General features: G+C 42.6%; 2 protein-coding genes across 2 annotated transcripts in view; one reads left to right on the top strand and one right to left on the bottom strand.

Moving 5' to 3' along the window:
- Positions 1-20,386, top strand: part of LOC118427840 (putative D-cysteine desulfhydrase 1, mitochondrial) — a 22,664-nt gene extending 2,278 nt beyond the window's left edge. Inside the window, exons 2-9 of the mRNA XM_035837812.1 lie at positions 9,172-9,285; positions 13,768-13,926; positions 15,680-15,816; positions 17,071-17,170; positions 17,582-17,682; positions 18,014-18,177; positions 18,694-18,834; positions 19,856-20,386. Coding sequence (XP_035693705.1) covers positions 9,172-9,285; positions 13,768-13,926; positions 15,680-15,816; positions 17,071-17,170; positions 17,582-17,682; positions 18,014-18,177; positions 18,694-18,834; positions 19,856-19,974 — 1,035 coding nt within the window. The 3' untranslated portion in view covers positions 19,975-20,386. The remainder of the gene's footprint in view (positions 1-9,171; positions 9,286-13,767; positions 13,927-15,679; positions 15,817-17,070; positions 17,171-17,581; positions 17,683-18,013; positions 18,178-18,693; positions 18,835-19,855) is intronic.
- On the bottom strand, positions 1,297-7,166 carry LOC118427846 (WAP four-disulfide core domain protein 18-like). The gene is made up of 4 exons (XM_035837819.1): positions 6,807-7,166; positions 3,228-3,272; positions 2,938-3,069; positions 1,297-2,466 (listed from the first exon to the last, which is right to left on the bottom strand). The coding sequence occupies exons 1-4, from the start codon at positions 6,850-6,852 to the stop codon at positions 2,345-2,347; spliced, it is 345 nt and encodes a 114-aa protein (XP_035693712.1). The 5' UTR covers positions 6,853-7,166; the 3' UTR covers positions 1,297-2,344.
- Positions 20,387-21,990: the final 1,604 nt, after the last annotated feature.

Here is a 21,990-nt window from a genome sequence, read left to right as displayed (position 1 = left end):
AACTGACGAAGCTTTATAAAGCCTTCCATCAGAGCCAGACAGGTAACATGGCTGGAGGTCACCCCAAGGTCAAGTCTGAGCCCCTTGAGATGATGCAATGTTGCTGTTATCAGCTGTGGCGGATGTGTTGGTGCCAGAAGGAGGATAAATACACTAACAACTGAGACATGCACCAACTTTGGCGCCTGGTGGAGTCAAGAACTGCACAAAACACAGCTGAAGTGTATACCTGTTACTCTCAAAGCACAAGTTTGGCTGTTTTTTTAGGCATTTTTGTGGGGCTTTCTATTTTGTACCCTCCACGGGCCATTTGGCAACAGGGGATAAAATAGAAAGCCCCACAAAAATGCCTAAAATCAGGTAAAAAAACAGCCAGAGCCAAACTTCTACTTGGAGAGACTATGTCTGTTTAATACAATAATGCAGGAGACTTTAACTCAGAACGTCTCACTTTTTGCATCATGGTTGCAAGGTGTCTTTTCTGCACTTCTCTCATGGGCAGATAGGTGGCGCTTTTGTACCATGGATGCCTGCTGCTGCTACTTGCAATGGTGTTGACTGAGAAATGCACTCTCCATGCAGAGGTTGGTGGGGAAGATGGACAAAAAAACATGGCATGTCATGATAAGGTCACAACCTCCCAACAATCTCTGCTTGGAAAGTATGAGATGCCATGTTATGGGGGATTTTGAAGAATTACTTAGGTGTATAGCATTCCTTTATCACACCCACTAGAAAGTAGATTATGCCTTACCCTACATGACATGTAACCCTCTGTCCTGGTTCAGACAGCCTAAGTTAGATGCTGTAGTCTTGCCTACCCTTCTGGACTTTCTGTATGAAAATGTCTGATAATGTAAAGAGGGTCTGCATGCTCTTTTACGTAAGGTGTAAGCAGCCTATTTTATTTCCCGTAATTCGTAGGGAAAACCATCTTATCTATGTAAATCGTAGCAAGGCGACAGAATGTAGCGTAATTGCCTTCCTTTATTTAGCGTAATACGTAGGGGGTTCTTCTGAATTCAGCGTAAATCGTTGTAGATGTAGATGTCGGGACCCCCATGCTGACCCTATGTAAACCTCTTTCCCCTCCTTCCACAAAGATTAGTCAAAGTGCATTAACGAACTACCTACTGCTGTTTCTGCGACCGCTAAGAAAGATGCCCATACAGTATTACATACATGTATAGTAGAAGTTTATGCTATGTATAATAGCTGTACCACCATGTGCCGCTATAGCCTGTTATTTACAACAACTTGATGTCAAAACAACACACAACATCACAGCACCAGGTCAACATTTTCAATTCTTTTATTACAAGAAGTTGGGGTTTCGAGTTTAGCCTTCCTTTGCTGTATCTTAATTTTTCTTTGGCATGATTATATACAACTTTTGCCATGGCAACACCCTAAAAAATCTACCTAACAAACAACGAGGCACTGTTTGCAAGTGTTTTTAACCCTTGGTAGTCTAAGTTGGCTTACAGGACACATTTAGCGGCCCTGAGAGCACTGGAGGTTAAAAAAACTTTAACACAATTTTGGCACAGCACAAATGATTGCATCTCTAATATATTAACATAAAAAACAATGCCGTAACTTTTTTCTTAAAACATGATATACTTCTTTCCTTTAAACAGAAGCCTGCAAGGCTGAAATTAAAAAGCATGAACTTTATGCCAAACAGAATTGTTAACGGGTAAAAGCACAGGTGTAGCAAGCAGCTGAGTTGAACATAATGGCAAAAATTATACAACTTTTTAACACAGTCATATTTTTACTTCAGCTGTGGCATTGTACATGTAGCAAAAGCTGCCCCACTAGTCACACTGTGTATGTTACAAAGGGCTAGGGGACAAGGACAAAACAAAGTTATGGAAAAGACACAAAAAAGAACACTAAACCTGAACAAGTACAGACAACATTAATCTAACAAAAGATAAAACTTATAATTAAACTCTGTATCCAAAATAATTTTGCATCTTATTATTCAACAAGATTTTTGTCACCAACTTACAAAAGAAGCACTTTCCAGCCATTTAATACCTGTGTTGAACATTCCCCATGTCAATTGGATCCTTTTACAAACCTGTGTCCTGATTGGTTCAAATATACCACATTTTCATTGGTCCCAATGCTCCATTAGGTTCCAATGAGAGTCCTTCACAGTACCATTCTGTTCCTTACAATATGATGACCATTCCCTACAATCTATTTCAAATGCCAGTCCTAGTCAATAATGTACATATGTCCTACATGCTATACTATATTATATATATATGCCATTTACAGGTGATATTTGCATGATATTTGCATAATTTATGTACAGTGCAGCGATTGGTCCTCAGGGTATGTACAGCATGCTGATGAGGAGGGTTGTCACCATGGTGACGGTGATGAGGGGTGATGTCATCATCTTCTCAGCAACGTTGTCGGGCGGGGCTGTTGTTGCCATCTGGGAATCAGCTGAAAAATAAGACGTTTAGATTTAGAACTTTTCTGAGAGGGAACTTTAGGAAAACTTCTTGCACATGACAATTTCCAAGACACTTCCCAAGAAGAATTACTGAAGACAGCATTTGGCAGGCATCTTCTAAGATGTCACCAAGACAAGACTTACCAAAGACAGGTTTGACAGCCTGTTCTAAGATGTGAGACAAATCTTACCGATGACAGCATCTTGGAATGTGTACTCTATTATATAGTCTCTTAGATGAGGCTAAGACAATACTACCAAAGATAGCATCTTGGAAGGTGTGTTCTAAGATGCAAGACAAGACTTACTGAAGACAGCATTTGGCAGGCATATTCCAAGATGTCGCTAAGACAAGACTTACAAAAGACAGCGTCTTGTCAGGTGTGTTCTAAGACGTAACACAAGACTTACAAAAGACAGCGTCTTGGCAGGTGTGTTCTAAGATGTAAGACAAGACTTACCAAAGACAGCTTCTTGGCAGGTGTGTCCGCAGCCATTGGAACAGCAGAGTTGTCCGGTCGCACAGCTTGAGTCGTTGTTACACGCCTCCACACAGGTGCCCACCTGGCCTGGGGTCACCTCAGGACACTGACCTGCACACCAAGGGTCAAGGTTACAACACTGTCTGGTCTCACACCTACGTTTGTAGTTGCAGATAACTGTTGTCCATAATCATAACATGTTGTAAATTCTAAATAAAAAAGGAATTTTACATTTTTAGGCTAGTTAAAAAAGGACAGATAGTACTTACCAACAAGAGTGTCTCCAGAATTTTTCTTCCCAAATAAGGTAGGGCCTGTAGTGGGACAGAAAAGCACTGTTAATATTCTGATTCAGCATCTTTGTAAGTCCCCATCAGGAAAGAACAGTCTTATCAACAACTATTGTTAGAAAAAGTTCGACTTGGACTCATACATTATATTTTTGTACATCCTGCCAGCGGATCTTTTATAATAATGTTGATATGTGTGGCATGGACAGCACCTCATAGAGTTAAGCAAGTCTATCAGTGCAGAATCCAGTCCTTTTGTTCATGAGCCTTATGTAGACATGTACATGAATGCATTTCAAGAAATCTTGTCCTGTCATCTTGGGCAACCACGTTTTGGAACACAACCAGTTTCCATTCAGTACAGGTTGGTTGCGGACAGTAGTGCCTGTTGTTTTCAGTAGAGCGGATTCATTCCTTAAGGTACCAACATCTTGCACACTACAGTTCTCAGTTCTCTCAGTAAGACATTTGAAGCCACATAGCTTCAGTTTTCTGTATCTGTATCTATATAGCCGGTATGACCGCCGTTCGGCGTAACACACCAGCTTCTGTATCTGTATCTATATAGCCGGCAGCAGCTGGTTTAGGTGGAAAGTTTGGAACTTCCATTCGGCCCGTCAGTATTGCCTTTTGTTATGAGAGTCTGTGTGCAAGTTAAAAGACCCAGCTGACTTTACTAGTCCAGCTGATCTGTTGGCCCAGGGCCAGAGAACCACTGCCAACTGTACAGAATTCCTTAGAAAAACGTCTTACTAAACAACATCAAGTACAATGCACAACTTGGCCATGGCCCAACAGTGTAGCACTTTGTTATTGTGATGCTGATAGACCTCTGGTAACATTACCTGCCATCACTATGGCAACCTTTAACCGTACAGGTGAGCTACAAGGAACCTGTGTTAGCAGAATAAAGATTGCGTAAGGACCAGAACAAAGGTTCTGGCTAGGACCCAATCCTGTGACGAACTTAACAGGTGGTTCCTAGAAATGTTGCCAATGGACAATCTCAACGCCAATTGTTAACCTTTTTTATGAGTTGGTCTCTGCATAAAATGTTTAATGACCAGGGTTTTTTAACGGTAAGAATTTCGCCTTAGGAACACTTATTTTCAAAATTGCAACTCAAGAAGAATCAAGAAGTGCTCTCCAGGTATTTTCTTGTTTTCTCTGGTATGTGCTCACAAGTGTTCTCACCTGACAAAGGTGCATGGGAGAAAGCACAACAATGGCATACCCCGATAATTGATGTGGGATCTTTTCCTTACAGAAGGACCCTGAAATTAGAGAAGGGTGTGCATTCAAAAGGAGCGAGTTATCCCCCAACCTACTATCTCTAAGTAGTGTCGTCTGTCGGTTGGTTGGTTTTATAACAGCTCACAACTTGTGTAGCCTTGCCTTCATTCCTATATCAAAGGAAGCCGTTTGGCTCACAATGTTTATTGGTTATTGAGCTAGGCAGTGGAGTCCATGCCACGATTAGTAACGTGCACGTACGCCAAACCCAGGGTCAACCTGTCCGACCCAGAAATCAGGACTGGCGACCATGAAAGTAAATAATAACAGGCTACTACAGGTTGTTGTACTTTGGACTTGGACTGTAGTTGGAAGAGATCAGACTAGGCTGCCAAACACAGGCTGGTCGACACAGAAACCAGGACGGGCAGCCTCGAAAAATAATTGTTGCACTTTGGAATTGTACTGTAGTTGAAAAAGACCAGGTTATGCTGCTTTAAATGTCAGAGCAGGGAAAATATGGCCGGTGTGGGTAGTCTTGCATATGCATGTTACCTGTACCAGTTTATTTGTGTCCTTGTACTTTAGTGTTATGTCATACTTACTATGCGAAGATGCCCATGGAAACATAACAACGTTTTCATCCAAACACAAGTTGAAGATGTCTTTTCCATCTAGCTCTCATCATGTGAAATAGCAGTCTCTACCATGCTCCTATAGAATGTCATTGGAAAAAGGTAGAAATTGGCCAGATGGATAAAACAGTCGAGCCGAGGTTTTTTTTTCAACTATTTTTCCAGCGACATGTGGAGTCTGGTAGAGGCCAGTGAACCACTACAAAGCCACTACATTATTGAGCAGCATTTGTGCCGTTTGTACTTTGCCCTGCCGGTTATTGCACTTTGGACCCTAGGTGGACTCTGTACCATCACAAATCATTGGCTGCCCGGTTACAATACCGGTGTAAACACAGAAATCATGACGCACTTGTCTGGCTGTATGTACACACGGCTCAAGCACAAAACTCGCTCCGGAAACTGGCAAGGGTCCAGGCAGCCCATGTGACAATGAAATACTCGTTTACTTACTCTCAAAGTCTTATCGCAACAGTTCCGAGAACTGTGGTTGTACATTTTCAACAACCTTGTTGGATCCAGAGAAGTACAATGATTTGATTCTGAGGCACACAAAAATATGCCTTTTTTTCAACTGTACAACTCCGGGAGAGGGTTGTATAATTTGGCACGATTAAAGAAAAGATGTTTTCGAATGGTACTACAGTGGTAGCCATATTAACATCTGCAATTTCCTCAAAAAGTTTGTAAAATCGTCTTTGTCGACACACCTCTTTTCCGTGTAACTCTACCGCGTGCTTTTGTAACAACCTTGCCAACCAACCACCGTTTAAAGGCTTTATGTAACACAGCCTTTTGTCACCATGTTTCTAAGATTTGAGGAGCACAGAAAAGTCCACATAATTATGTCCGTATGTGTCATTTCAAAAGTTGTCTTGTGATAATGACTGGATAGAAACGACTTCCTCGAAATCTACGCTTTGTTGTGTTTGTGTGTTTGCGCGTAAGGAACGCCCATTTCCTTTGTATACAAACAGCGTTACGTATATCCTGTTTCAACCTCGTGTGTCTTGTATAATATAATACGGAGGCGGTTCAAATAGTAAAAAAAATCACATAAGACGTTTTCCGTCGAAAATCTTATTATCAATCTCAACTTGGCAGCGGGTTAGCCAGTTGCAGTTTTTTGTACTATCCACCCGGAAAAAAAATTATGTAAGAAATTTCCGAGAAAAAAATACATCCTGTTTTGGGGCATCCCAGAACCTGGCTGGAAGTGGTTCCTGGATATTTTCTGCTTTGTCATTTCGTGGTTCCTAATTTTCTTCATACTTAACACGACTTTGTATCATTAAACTAAGACGTTTCTGTCAGAAGAAAATTGTCTTGACCTATTTTACAGTGACTGCACGACAAAGGACAAGGCTTCAAACATACGTCAATTTAGACAACCATAGCCGCGGGCTAGAAAGTCACCATTTCCTCTTTATGTTGTTCGTGTTACCGACTGAAATTTCCCCAGTTTTCCCACAGTATATTTAAGAATCAGAAACGATTTTGATCGGAGAATGGTCGCCATGAAAACGTGAAAACCAGCCACGGTAAGCTGACCGTAAGCTATGGCGGCGTCCCCGAAACACAAGAGCCGGTCTCCGCTAGCGCTATACAACCGGCATTCTGCATATTTTGTAGCGTTTGTATTTACCGATATACGATCAGAATCGGGATGAAATTTATATGGATGACTTACCCAAAGCTATGAAGGCAACTAGGACAGCGGTGAGCTTGAAGAGCATCCTCGTGGTCCGGTTTTTCGTCTGATTCGAGCCCCGATTTTTTCACGCCTGCTTTCTCTTCTCGACCAACGTGGCACGGCCGGCTTGCTGTCTGTCTGTCCCGCCCAAATCGCCGCTGGAATGTCCGCTTACCGTCGCGCTGCGTCCCGCTAACAGACTTTCACAGGTTACAGACAATCTGAGGAAAACTACTGCCCAAAATCTGACCGAAAGGCAGCGATTTGAGCGGGGGAAACGCGGAAATGTTTGCCCTGCAACCTTGTATAAGCGCGAAATAGTAACTGAAGCCGGCAGATCAGACGACAAGTGTTGTGATTCTTCACGTGACCCGGGAGGTGCGCCGGGGGCCCGCCTGACCAAATATGGGCATCCAATCATATGCAAATTAGGTGTCGCCATGACAACAAGCCGCTGATTGGCCAGTAATTTAAGCCACAAGGGACTGCACGTGAGGAGAATTTTCGTTCCAATTTTGTCATCGGGGACATTCTTGGCGATTCAGAATTCCCCAATATTTCCTTACATCGTACGCGTACCTTTAAACCCTCAAATAAATATTCCATTGCCGGAAATTCTTGTCTTCGTTTTGCATTTTTCTTTGCTCTGAAATAAAATAAAAGGCTAGAGCCCTGGAGGCCGCGGTCTGCTTTTTGGGGCGTGACATGGGCGCGGTCAAGTAGATCAAATTCGGAAGAGTCCACTGTCCCTGCCATTGGGGGTGTTTGCTATCTTTTTTTGTATCATCAAGGACGTTGAAATAATACCAGGGAACTTGTGGATGATTTTGTTTTTGTCACTTTTCAATATTTTTGTAGCTGTGGTACACAAGGTTGATGCAGACGAACACTTTTTACCGTAATGCCTAAGATAAAATCAACTATAGAATTGGCAAATCTGCTTATTTGGAAACTTTGAAAATTCCCATCAAACTGCCTCTTTAGAAGAAAACCACTTTACCAAACCTGCACTAATTAATTCCATTAGTTTTCAGTCATTTTTACATAAGATTTGGCAGCGATTCAATATGAAAACAGAATTCTGCAATATACTTAAATGGATCCCTTATAACGTTTAACGTTATATATGATCAATTTTGATATGTCACATAACTGCATCATCTACAGTCTTTCGTATTTTTGGTCATGGAACTTTGAATTGCCCTTTGAGCAAGAACTCATGATAGACTTGTCACAATATGTAACGTTAGTTGACCTTAATCTGTTAGCCTGGAATCCAGCCGTATTGTGCTTTGGTCGCTCCCCTGAGGTACGCTTCCTGCCAATACAACTGGCCTTCGTTACCATTCGAACGATGGGCATTTGAATACTCGCAGAATTTATCAGCGAGATTTCTGATTGGCTGAATTATGGATGGTTCAAGCGCTCCTTCGAACAGCCGATCCATTATCATCAACATGGCCGCCGCGTCAGACGTTCATAATGCCTGAACTATCCAGCAAATTACCCGGAATTTCTTCACTAAAACGAGCGAACAAAGACCTTAGAGGCTTTTCTCAACGGAAAGGATGTTTGATCAGCACTCTTGCCAACCGAGTACGGCAACAGTTTGATTTATCAGATCGTTCCAATAGTCTCGAAGAAGATGGGTCGTTGATGATAATAGAACACCTGTTCGAACGAGCGCTTGAACCAGCCAAACAGAAATCTTGCATACTATCCCTGCGAATATTCAAATGCCGATCGTTCGAATGGTAACGAAGGCCAGACGTATTGGCAGGAAGCGTACCTCAGGGGAGCGACCAATGCACAATACGGCTGGATTCCAGGCTATTAATCTGTGGGTAACCTAGATTCATCGTTTTAAAAAAAAATGGGTATAAAGTTTTCAGGTCAACGACGTTGGTTTTAAATGTCATTGCAATGAGAAAATACCTTCCATGGACTTAACAATCCCCAAGTACCCTATTTTTGTATACAATGGATACAGGTTACCCTACGGATAAAGGTGAAATAATGTTACGTAGAATGATTGTATGGGTGGCCTAGAAGCAAATGCACATGCAACTATATATTTAAGTTTGACAACATTTTGTGTTATGAGTAATTTTTTTTGTGTTTAACTACTGTAAATGCATTTAAGTTCACAGGGATTTTATTTTGCGGTAATGGGAAAAAGGACTTTTCGCAGTGGTTTTAAGTTCACGATAGCACCATGCACTGTAGTTTCTTACTGCCATGAAAAAATGTTTGCGGTAAAGCGGCCACCGCAAAGACTGCGAACATTAAACCACAGCGAAAGTTTCTTACAGTATTAGTTGCAGGCAAGAATTCTAAAGTTCTGCCCCTTTTCTGCCCCCAGCTTGGCCAGCTGAACACCCCGATCCAGAGATGGCGTCTGAACGACCTTCCGGACGGGGTCGAGGTCTTCATCAAACGGGACGACATGACGGGCAGTACGCTGTCCGGCAACAAGGTATGATGGGAAATATCCCCAGCTATCTAGCTGTCAGTAAAGTGTAGTACTACAGTAACTGTATTAGTCAGTGGTGGGTGGAATTTTATATTGTTATGGGCATCTGAATTCGCACATAATGGATGTCAAAAATTTTATGTATTTTGTGTATCTATAACAATTTTCATCCCTCACTCTCCAAGCAGAGGTTAGACTCTCACTTGTTTCGGTTGTCTTTTTGACATTTTCATAGAGCTTTCTATTTTGTCAGACTTTCCTCTTGTTTGGCCTGCAGACAAAAAGAAAACCTAACAAAATAGGAAGCCCTATGAAAATGCCTTTAAAAGTGTCAAAAACCAGCTGCAGCCAAACCTCTGCTTGGAAAGTATCACCCTAGGTGGAGCTGAATCCTTGCACGCAGATGGAGTCAGTTCAGGACAAGGGAACTCTCTGCCTCAGGACTTTGCACGGCAACAGAAAAATCTGAGTTGTTTAGTTTGCAGGTTTGGGAAGGTACAAAGTCCGGTCATGTGCCGGTCGGAGGCCGGAACGTGGGGGGCGTTGTCTGGGCCATAAACCGGTGTGTCTGGGATCCTCCGTTCTGATTGGCTGTTGAGTCTGTAAAATTCCGTCAGGGGAGTCGAGTCACGTTCGGTGAAACGTGCGTCCTTCACCCTACGGTGTACACTCTCAGTCTCACTATCCAGTCTATCGTCTGTTGTTGCCCGTCAGGTGAGGGTTAGACGTGCTCGCACATAGATGTGGAGGCTTGATGGCAGCTTCCCAGCCTCTGTCTTTACCCTTTTTAGGGTTGACACTAGGGGTGGGTACCGGTACAGAAAATTCAGGTCCAGGTCCGGTTCAGGTCCAAAGGATTAGGTTCAGGTCCGGACCTGAACCTGGACCTGATTCAGTATGACTCATACCAATGGTCCATTTCACTACAAAGAAATCTGTTTGGCGGAGTATTAGACTTACACTGGCGTTTTAAAATCCTACAACGCTAACTGCACCCGTACGATTGGCTGTAAAACTTGGTAGAAATTACTTTAAACTTTACTCTACGTCACTCTTGTTATTTTCGTCCACCTGCAAGCGCCAAAACGTGTGAATGCCTGATAAAATAATCTGTTAATTTTCTAATCGGTCCAACATCCGGTCCACCTAATTTTTTCAGGTCCGGTTTTTCTGGACCGGTCCAATAAGAAAAACCGGTTTTGTACCGGTACGCTGTACCGATACCCAGCCCTAGTTGACACTGTTTAGGCCACACAGATTTAATTTCTTGGTTCACGGATTCGCTCACTCCTATTTTTTTGGAAAAAGAAATAAAAATAAAAATTACCTCTCAGCAAATTTTCACCATTAATGAAACCATTCACCAACTTTCTGGTGTAGCAAATTGGCCTTTATATTATAAGCTCCTTAAAATGTGGGTATTATTATTGCAGTTATATTTTTTATTCATGAAGAATGGGAAAAGTTTTTTAGTTTTCAACGAAGAGGTGCTGTTACTGTACAGTAATAGTGTTTTTGTACCTTTTTCAAGCTGAAAACGTTTTATTCTTTATGTTTGGGATTAACCCTTACCTTTACCCCAACCATTTTACAATATTTATTTTTATTTTGCTCTCTCGCTCCATATTTTTTATGAAAAAATCCGTGAACCAAGAAATTAAATTGGTGTGGCCTAAGGTTGAGGAGTTGAAAATCTTCCCTTCTGTTGTCAGTCAGGATCTCTTACGGGGTCGACCAGGAGGGTTCTTTCCCTCTAATAATTATTGTTCATTGTGATGATCTTCTAGGGCAACGGTGGGCCATACTTCGTGGAAAAACTAGCTTATTTTTTATTCATATCATGTCAACCAAAGGAAATTCGAATTTATCGGGAAAAAAAGAGCAAAGAAGTGACACTAATTAAGTAATGCACATCACATCAAGAACTCAATTCTTAACTTTGAACAAAAGAAACGCTTTTCATTGACGGCATTGTAATCATAATGTTCATCCCCCATGTCCGTGTTGGCGGGTATGAGCAATGGCATAGTGTAAATGTAAGTTCGCGGGGATTTAAAGTTTGCGGTAGCAGGAAAAAGGACTTTTCGCGGTGGTTTTAAGTTCGTGGTAGCACGATGCACTGTAGTCTCTAACTGCCATGGAAAAATGTTCGCGGTGGTTTTAAGTTCGCAGCCATCGCGAAAACTGGAAACATTAAACCACCGCGAAAGTTTCTGCATTTACAGTTTTGGAAATGTGCTTTATGGGCCAGGCTGTAATTGATCATGGCACAGATGACGTCAAATGAAAAGCCTGTATTGTAATCATGATAACAGTGCCACCTTGTACTCTGTACCGCTGCACTTTGTACGTCTCGTTTGGCAATAAAACATTGAGCAATCCACTCTTTAGTCTGCAGTTTTCGGCAGGTCCAAAGTCTGACCATGTGTAGGGGTGTTGTCTAGGTTCATAAAGTGGTGTGTCTGGGATCCCGTGCTCTGATTGGTGGTTTGGTCGGTAAAATTCCACAAGAGCGTCGAGTCACATTTTTTTTTCCGATGGAATGTGCACTCGATCTCCACCTAGCCTTTTTGCCATAAACACCATCAACATTTGTAAAGGATGCAAAAAAGGATCTAAAGAAAATATGAGCATCCCCATCTACCGACTCTATTTATTTCAGGATTGTAGTCGGAAACTTAAGCCTAAAGCACCTCCTGGCCAAAGTGTACACTGTATAAATCCATCATGGTGTAGATCGCTGGGCGCAGATGACGTCAAATGAAAAGCCTGTATTGTAATCATGATAACAGTGCCACCTTGTACTCTGCACCTCTGCACTTTGTACGTCTCGTTCGGTAATAATACAACACGGATTGAGCAATCCACTCTTTAGTCTGCTGAGTTTTCGGCAGGTCCCAAGTCCGATCATGTGCCGGCCGGCGTAGGGGCGTTGTGTGGGTTCATAAAGTGGTGTGTCTGGGATCCTGTGCTCTGATTGGTCGTTTAGTCGGTAAAATTCCACAAGAGCGTCGTTTTTTTTTCCGATGAAACGTGCACTCGATCCCCACCTAGCCTTTTTGCCATACATACCATCAAGATTTGTAAAGGACGCAAAAAAGCATCTAAAGAAAATATTTGCATCCCCATCTACGGACTCTATTTTATCAGGATTGTAGTCGGAAACTTAGGCCTAAAGCACCTCCTGTCCAAAGTGTACACTGTATAAATCGATCATGGTGTAGATCACTGGGCGCAGATGACGTCAAATGAAAAGCCTGCATTGTAATCATGATAACAGTGCCACCTTGTACTCTGCACCTCTGCACTTTGTACGTCTCGTTTGGCAATAAAACATTGAGCAATCCACTCTTTAGTCTGCTGAGTTTTCGGCAGGTCCGAAGTCCGACCATATGCCGGCCGAGGTAGGGGCGTTGTCTGGGTTCGTAAAGTGGTGCGTTTGGGATCCTGCGCTCGGATTGGTCGCTTGGTCGGTAAAATTCCACAAGAGGGTTGAGTCACATTTCTTTTTATTCAATGAAACGTGCATTCTTCAGCTGCCATGTTTGCTGCCATAGAAAAATTTGCCTCGTCATACTGTAAGCTCTTCTTGTCTTGTATACTTCACTGTGATTGGTTGTTGGGTCGTTAAAGTCCCATTGGTCATTTGGCTTAAGTTCCACGTGAGCGAGTTACGTTTCTGATAACGTGGGGAAGCATGTGTGACCTCAATTGGGGTGAAGGCAAGACTAGCCCATCTGGATGCTTTATGGAGGGGTGTTAGGAAAAGAAGATTTTTGTCAATGATTTATTGTATTCTGTACTCTCTAATACTGTCTCTTCCATTTTCAGTGAACTAGCTAGGTTGGATTTCTGTTTTTTCAATTTGATGATGCTCTCTTCATTTGTTCTTTTCTCCTTCCTTCCATCTCCCATAAGGTGTGAAAGCTGGAGTTACTGATGTCAAATTCATTTATGTTTCTTTCCTTCCCTCCATCCCTGCGTAAGCTGGAGTTTCCGATGACATCATTCCTTCCTTCCTTCCTTCCTTCCTTCCTTCCTTCCTTCCTTCCTTCCTTCCTTCCTTCCTTCCTTCCTTCCTTCCTTCCTTCCTTCCTTCCTTCCTTCCTTCCTTCCTTCCTTCCTTCCTTCCTTCCTTTAATCCCTCCATCCCTCCCTTCTTTCCTTCCTTCCTTCCTTCCTTCCTCCCTTCCTTTCTTCCTTCCTCCCTTCCTTCCTTCCTTCCTTCCTTCCTTCCTTCCTTCCTTCCTTCCTTCCTTCCTTCCTTCCTTCCTTCCTTCCTTCCTTCCTTCACTCCATCCATCCATCATCCGTCCATTCATTCATCTATTCAGTCATTCTTCTCTCCATCCCCAGGTACATAAGCTTGAGTAGTTCCTGATGGCACGATTCTTTCATTTCCTCTTTCCTTCTCCCCATCCCTACATGCAGGTGCAAAAGTAATGATTTATCCCTTTGTTCTTCCCTCCTTCCGTCCATCCCCAGGTGCGTAAGCTTGAGTTCCTGATGGCAGATGCCATTGACCGCGGCTGTGGGGCCGTCATCACGTGTGGAGGGGTCCAGTCCAACCACTGCAGGGCCACAGCAGTTGCCGCCCGGCAGCTGGGGCTGGATATACACCTCATGCTGAGGTCAGATGTGCAGGTCAGCAGTAGAAGGTTTCTAACTACCACATCTGTATTTGTCTTTTGTCTTTCAGTTTGCACCACTTCAAACCAACTTTATTTCTATTTTCAGTAATTTTCAATAAACATATTATTCTTTTGTTCTTGCCTTTCGTTATCTTATCTCTATTTTTCGTAAAAGTAGCTTAAAATAGAACTGTATTAATTAAGTTTCACACCAATTTTTTTAAGTCATTCCAAGGGGGTTAAAATCATTTTAACCTCCTTGCTACAACATAGCACGTATTGTGATTCCTTTTGAGAATTCTCGTGACCTTTGTCCTCCTCCAGGATTGGTTGCCAATAGCCAATGGTGTGCCTGATTGGAGCGCCAAGGTGAGGCTGCACCTGGGCTGCCAAAATCAAATTAGCCAATCAGAATGCATCACCCTAAAATCTGTTGACCAATCACATTGTAATGATCCGCAGCAACCAATCAGAATTGATAATCCCATTTATGTTGACTAATCAGGCATTCAAAAAACACACCCGCAGGTAACAATGACATTGCTAAAATCTTCTGCACTTGAGTTAATAACCGACTTGAGCTGCCTAAGTGCTAATAGGCCAGGGACTGGCCCCGTGCTCCACTCCGTCAGTACTCTTCAGGCTGCACGTTCCTTAATTAGCTGTTAGCACCTGTTTCCGCACACTTGATTTGAGCTGCTTCAGGAAATAATGGCTGTCTCAAGATGCAAATTTTTTCCGTTTCCACTGTGACCAAATAACTACATTAACTAATCAACTCATTTACCATTAACAAATGAAGAATTACAGTACGTGTACCAAATAGGAACTATTCAAATCTGCTGGATATGATATTGGAAACAGATGTTTCAGGTACCATCCACTACCTTCCATCACTGAAACGTCTGACCGTTTCCAAAATCATATTCAGTTGCTTGTCAATGAATACTCTCCAAGCAGAGCTTGAGTCACGTAGATATAGTAGTAGTCGGAAAAATTACACCGGCGCTCCTCTCACCTCTGCATCAAAACGCATAGGGGCGAGGATATCCTTTCAAAATCTGTGTTAGTACTCCGCCCCCCGAAGCATAAAATAATCGTTAGCCAAAATACTTTTACTACCCCGGATTAACGACTCAACCTCAATTGGAAAGTAGTCAATGAGCAACTTCTGTTTGGTGTGTCTTACTACCTGGAATCCAGGTCTAATCTTCATCGATGTACAGTACGTGTATCTAGACTGCAGAGCTTGGTTTGTGTTTAGAACCCGTCGGAGGTAACGTGTACCTGGTGCAGAGGACGGAGATTGTTTACAGGGTTGTTTGTTTGTTTATTTTATTTTATTATTTTATTCGCATTCATATTTTGAGCATGGGACAAGAAGCTCACAATGAGCTTATAGAGGTCTTCTGCTCTGTATATTACATAGAATGACAATCAAAAGTAATAAAATTGAGATTATAACGAAATGTATAACAAGATGACATGAACATTAACTAAGTCATTTTGCAACATAAGAATAACAAGAATACTAACAACAAAAACGGGCTAGAGCGCATACAAGGCTGGCATTACCAATCAAATCAGATTAAGTAAATCTTCCAGTCATTTTGATAAAATTGAAAAAATAGTCAAAAATATTACAATTTATCGAGTGTGGGAGGAAAGTGCTGCCCATAGTGAGAAGGGTGTTTGTTTGTTTGTTTGTGTGTTTAGAACCCGTCGGAGGTCGAATGGTTTACAGGGTTGTTTGTTTCCGTGTGTAGAAGCCGTCGGAGGTTGGCTGCGAGGGAAACCTTCTGCAGGACAGACTGATGGGCGCGAATGTTTACCTGGTCCAGAGGACTGAGTGGTACGAAGAGAAACTCCTGCCGCGCATGAAGCGCCTCGCAAACAGGATAAAGTAAGTCTCATCTTAAGCCTCCATTGCAGACTTCAAACAGGGCTGGCTTATATGAGGGTCTGCATGGGGGGTCTCGACAACGATTTACGTTAAATTCAGAAGAGCCCCCTACGTATTACGCTATATCAAGGAAGGCAATTACGCTAAATTTGGTCACCTCGCTACGAATTACGTAGATAAGATGGTTTTCCCTACGAATTACGGGAAATAAAATAGGCTGCCTACGCCTTACGTAAAAGAGCATGCAGACCCTCTTATATTTCAGGGGGAGCGCTGGGTCGCGAAACTCTTTTGGAAAGGAGTTTGCCCTGTCTCAAAGACTGGGCTTAGCAACTTGCCGAAATATTGCAGGCTTCGAGATGGGGCAAACTCCTTTCCATGGGAAACGCTCTTTTCTCTGCAAACTCCTGTTCCCGTCATAAGAGAACCTAGCCAACATTGAACATTGCGAACCAGCCCCCCACCCCCTCAAATAAAAGCCACCCCCCCGATCGAAGTCTGCAATGGATGCTAGTCTCTTCTCTTAGTCATGTTTAGTTTGTGTACTTTCCAAGCAGAGGTTTGGCTCCGGCTGCTGTTCATGTGTTTTTAGGCATTTTCTTTATGTTTGGCTGTGGGGCATTAAAAAAATGGAGCAAAGTAGAAAGCCTGACAAAAATGCCTGAAAGTAAAAGAACTTTAAAACACAGCCGGAGCCAAACCTCTGCTTGGAGAATAATGTTTGTGTACCATTATAAGATAAACTTAGCTTTAGAAATGAAAATGGCAGGAATGGAATGGAGCCAACTTTGGGGCATGAAGTACCAGTAGCATTCGTAGTCCAGTGGTCAGCGGCCCTGCCTCTGGAACTAGAAGCAGTGAGTTTGATGGCAACATGAACACTACATAAGAAGGTTGCAGTCCTTTGAATGGGACGTTAAGCCATGGTCCACCGTTCATTGTGCCTGTCGAAAAGAGCTAAGGAAATTTCCCCAGCACAATGAACCTGTAAATACTGTACATAGTGTCTGTCCTCTCTGTCGCGACCAGTGAGACATTATTTCTTCAGTGAGCTAAGCTGGTTCAAGTTCTGAATGTTTACTACAATACTGAATGTTTACTACATTACTAAATGTTTACTACATTACTAAATGTTTACTACATTACTAAATGTTTACTACATTACTAAATGTTTACTACAATACTGAATGTTTACTTACTACAATACTGAATGTTTACTTACTACAATACTGAATGTTTGCTACATTATCGCAGGGAGACAAGTGGGAAGGAGTCATACCTGATCCCCGTGGGAGGGTCAAACCTGGCCGGTCTGTTCGGCTACATCACCGCATTCCAGGAGCTGATGGAACAGGTGAGCAGGACAGGTGTGACAACAGGTAACTAGGACAGGTGTGACAACAGGTAACTAGGACAGGTGTAACAACTGGTAACTAGGGCAGGTGTAACAACAGATAACTAGGACAGGTGTAGCAACAGGTAACTAGGATAGGTGAGCAGGACAGGTGTAACAACAGGTAACTAGGACAGGTGAGTTGTAGCTGATTCCGTGTGTGGGTCCAACCTGGCCGGGCTGTTTGGGTACATCACCGCATCAATCACAAAGTGGGTGTGAAAACATCCTCTTCTTTCATCCAGTCACCTTTGGCAGATGCGCAGCAATGCCAAATGTTCAAATTCCAACGTTTTATGAGAATATAAGCTATATTGATGTTTGACGCTTCAACCTTTCATCAATATCTGATTTGCCTTAATCCAATTGCAGGGAGTTCTAGAGAGATTTGACGACCTTGTCGTGACGGTGGGGAGTGGAGGCACGACGTGCGGCCTCTGTGTGGCAAACTACCTCACTGGCTCCAAAATTCGGTAGGTTTGTTGTTGAGGTAGCAAGCTCAGCACCTTCTTGTGACTTTGGTTCCCCGGTTCGGTGTTGTGTTTTTTTTTTTCGTTTTTCACACAGGGAGTAGCCTCACAGGAATCTATCCTTAAGTATTAGCTCGTGTTTGCTCCTCTGATCACATTAAGAAAAATCAAGGAGGTTGAAAAAAGGAGCCGACTCCTTTCCTTTTTTCAACCTCCTTGGTCATATCAATGATGTTCACCATGAATAGAAACTGATTGAAGTGCAGTTTGATTCATTTAGCTGTTTGGCTACATTGTCATGTGATCTGATTGGCTACACTGTTGCATCCCCCAGGATCCACGCTGTGGCGATATGTGACGACGCAGCGTACTTCCATCGCCACATAAACGACACACTGCAGGAAATCGGTCTGACAGACGTACGGTCAGAAGATATCGTGGACATCATCGAAGGCTACAAGGGGCGTGGTTATGCCCTGTCTACCAAGAAGGAGCTGGGTGGGTAGATTTCTTGCCTACACATCTATTATCAATCATTAATAGTTACAGTGTGTAAATGGAAACAATTTGTACATTTCTTATCCGCTGTGCAAACGAAAACCTGTAGGTTTCCTGATTTTTGGTGAAGCAAATATGTTTTTCACCTTCATGGCATCCATGCAAATTGTTTTCATGACTCAAATTAACTGATTGATTGATTTGATAGTTTTTGTTGGTTAATAAATCGATTGATTGGTTGATCGATTGACTGATTGATTGATTGATTGATTGATTGATTGTTGGAACCCATTCAGAGTTGTTGAGAAGTTTGCCTAGACCTCTGGAACCATATTGGACCCAGCATTGATTGATTGATTGATATGAATGATTGACAAATCTGTCTACCTAAGATTTTCAGGAATGATGACTGAATTTTTGGATTATACTTGATTCAGTATACATTAGATTTAATTGATGGATTGATCAATTAAATGATCAATTACTCGGTTGATTGACACCTTCTCTCTTCTGCAGAGTTTGTTGCCAACATTGCACACACCTCTGGAATCATCCTGGACCCAGTGTACACTGGGAAGGCCGCCGTTGGTCTGCTGCAGGAGCTGCAGACCAATCAGAGCAGGTTCCAGGGAAACCGGATACTCTTCCTCCATACAGGTAACCAGCAGTGCAGCAGAGACATCTAGTGACTATAGTTTAAACTGCAGATGCATGCAGAAAATGTTTCACTGAGCAACAGAGCCATCTAGTGGCAGTATTGTGCATTACAGCCTGTGAAGGTAGTAATTTTGATACCCAACGATGTCTGTGTTTTCCCAAGTTGACCGCTCGGTGTGGAGACAGCTTATAGTGACTATAAGCTGTCTCCACACCGAGCAATAAGTGATACTGTAAATAGCAGAAAAAATTGTCTTCTTGCCTTCTGTGATATTGAAATAGTCACTAAAGCAACTGGATATGATTTTGGAAATGGTCAGACATGTCAGATAGCATCCACTACGTCTTATCATTTTGTTGAAGATTTTTATTAAAGATTTAAAGGTTTTATACACTAACTATGAACTGGTTTTCAAAGGAGGTGAAGATAGACTTTGGATTCTCCAATAGGTAACAAAAGTAAGATGTCTGCCTGTTTCCAAAATCATATCCAGCTGCTTGAGTAACAGGTTTTGGTGTACCTTATTACCTGGATGTTGAACTTTCATCGATGCATGGCCTTATGTTGTAACTCTGTCCCTCGCTACCCAGATGGAGACAGGTGAATAGGACAGGTGAAAGAACAGGTGAAACATTACCTGTCCTGCTCACCTGTCCTGTTCACCTGGCATAGTTACCTGATCTTTCACCTACCCTGCTCACCTGCCCTGTTTGTCCCTTTCCGTATCAGTAAGTGTGTAGAAATTCAGAGGGGCGAGTAAGAACAGAAAGAAACAACACCCCGACTCCCGGGATTCGAACCCGCGCCGAACCCGGGCAGCCAGATCACAAATCCAACGTGCTAACCACAACACCAAAAGCTCAAGAGCTGTTGGCGTGGTCAATTTGGCAGCGCTAGAACCCCACTGTTACAAGTGTTTTGTTATATAGTCTGATAGTTTGGTGAAGGAAGGAGTTATGCAGTCTAGTGGTCCTACATCGACGCATGGCCTTATGTTGTAACTCTGTCCCTCCCCCCCAGGCGGAATCTTCGGGCTGTACGACGGGCGGATGAGCGCGGTTCTGAAGGACGGGATGCGCCACGTCACCGACCGCGTACACGACTGGTGGAACCCTGACGACGACCCGCCCTTCCCATGATGCAATAGCCCCTCCCTGATTGGTCAGAATCCCCAGCTCACCTGTTACCATGGTGATTGTAGCTGGAAGTCATTTTGGGAGATTTCTCCCAAATTTGTTCGTTCGTTCGTTCGTTTTTCTTGTTTTTAATTGTGAATCGATTGATTTTATGGACTAAGTAGAGCAAACATTTCTCTTACAGAACGGGGACTTCAAATATTGTAAAACAGTATACAACAACATGTGGCTCACTTTCGCCTTTTTGGATCAGGTCACATGGAAACCTTACTGTATGAATGGAAAACCATGATAAGCATCACAGTCATACGTGTACATGATTTATCTCACTTTTAGCCAGTTTAGCCACAAAGTTGTACGGGATAGTGTCAGAAGTCGGTAAGAGGGGTTTCGTTCGACAATTTTATTTATCTGCGGACATGTAGTTTTTTCATGAGGTTTTGCACAATTTTTCCGATTCTGACTGAGATCGGATCGCCAAGTTATGTTTAAACCAATATTAGGAACTGTTGTGTAGATTGAGTTTTTATAATCAAAAACGCAACATGGGAATCAGACTATATATGGTATTGGTATAATACACAATAGGGCTGGGTATCGGTACAGCGTACCGGTACAAAACCGGTTTTTCTTATTGGACCAGTCCAGAAAAACCGGACCTGAAAAAATTAGGTGGACCGAATGTTGGACCGATTAGAAAATTAACAGATTATTTTATCAGGCATTCACACGTTTTGGCGCTTGTAGGTGGAAGAAAATAACAAGAGTGAAGTAAAGTAGAGTTTATAGTAATTTCTACCAAGTTTTACAGCAAATCGTACAGGTGCAGTTAGCGTTGTAGGATTTTAAAACGCCAGCGAAAGTCTAATACTCCACCAAACAGATTTCTTTGCAGTGAAATGGACCATTGGTATGAGTCATACTGCATCAGGTCCAGGTTTAGGTCCGGACCTGGATCTGATCCTCCGGACCTGAACCGGACCTGGACCTGAATTTTCTGTACCGGTACCCACCCCTAATACACAAGACGGTGGTCATCGTGTGACGTCACTGCCGTGGTCTCATTGCCGCAGTGCATTATGGAGACGTGATGTCCTATGGAAAGTCACGTGCCGTGTAGGTTACTGTTTGAAAATGACGTCATCAACCATCTCACGCACCTGCTTCTCTCTCGCACCTGTTTCATTGTGGAGATGTGACGTCCTAAGGAAAGTCACGTGATGTGCTGGTTACCGTCTGAAAATACTCGTATCTCGTCAGCTACTCTTATATAATGACGAACATTGGTAATGTCCTAAAGTGAACAATATGAAAGCAAAAAAAATGAAATAGAGGGAAAAGTAAATTATTATACATGTAGGGCTACTAGGAATATTGCAATAACGATCAATATATTCAACAAATATGTATTTTTGCTAATTTGAAGAATAAAACTACAGGCCATGCCAGTTCTTTGGTGGATCGAATTTTGTGGACAGTACTGTAAATGCATTAAAGTTCGCGGGGATTTAATTTCGCGGTACCGGGGAAAATGACTTTTCGCGGTGGATTTAAGTTCGCGGTAACACCATCGACTGCAGTCTAATACCTTTATAGAAAAATTTTCGCAACCCGCGAATATTAATCCACCGCGAACATTTCTGCATTTACAGTTAGTGATGGATGGGATGTTGCACAACTTAGGCGCCTCGGCCGGTAATGGCATTACTAGAGTATAGCGGATGCGTTTTAGTGCCATTTCCGCGCGTTTTAGGGGCTGACAGGCGATGTCTGCCGCACGTAGCTGTGCGTCGCGCATTGCACACCCGTAAAGGTCATTCTCACCCCAAATGGTCATCAGTTCGTCTCTCTGGTTGTATTCTCGTTGTGACAAAATATCGGGTGAGACAACTTTTGGCTTCAATAAAAAAGAGAATTGTCCGAGTAATAAAGGTTTCTAATTTCGGTTAGGAGTGAAATACGATTTCAGGATGAGGTCCCATAAAAAGGTAATCCGGGTTCTTGATTGTTCGTTTGTTT

This window comes from Branchiostoma floridae, chromosome 12 (genome assembly GCF_000003815.2).
Source record: "Branchiostoma floridae strain S238N-H82 chromosome 12, Bfl_VNyyK, whole genome shotgun sequence".
Classification (NCBI taxonomy): domain Eukaryota; kingdom Metazoa; phylum Chordata; class Leptocardii; order Amphioxiformes; family Branchiostomatidae; genus Branchiostoma; species Branchiostoma floridae.
Note: the sequence above shows the minus strand (reverse complement) of the source record. Positions and strands in the feature narration are given on the sequence as shown.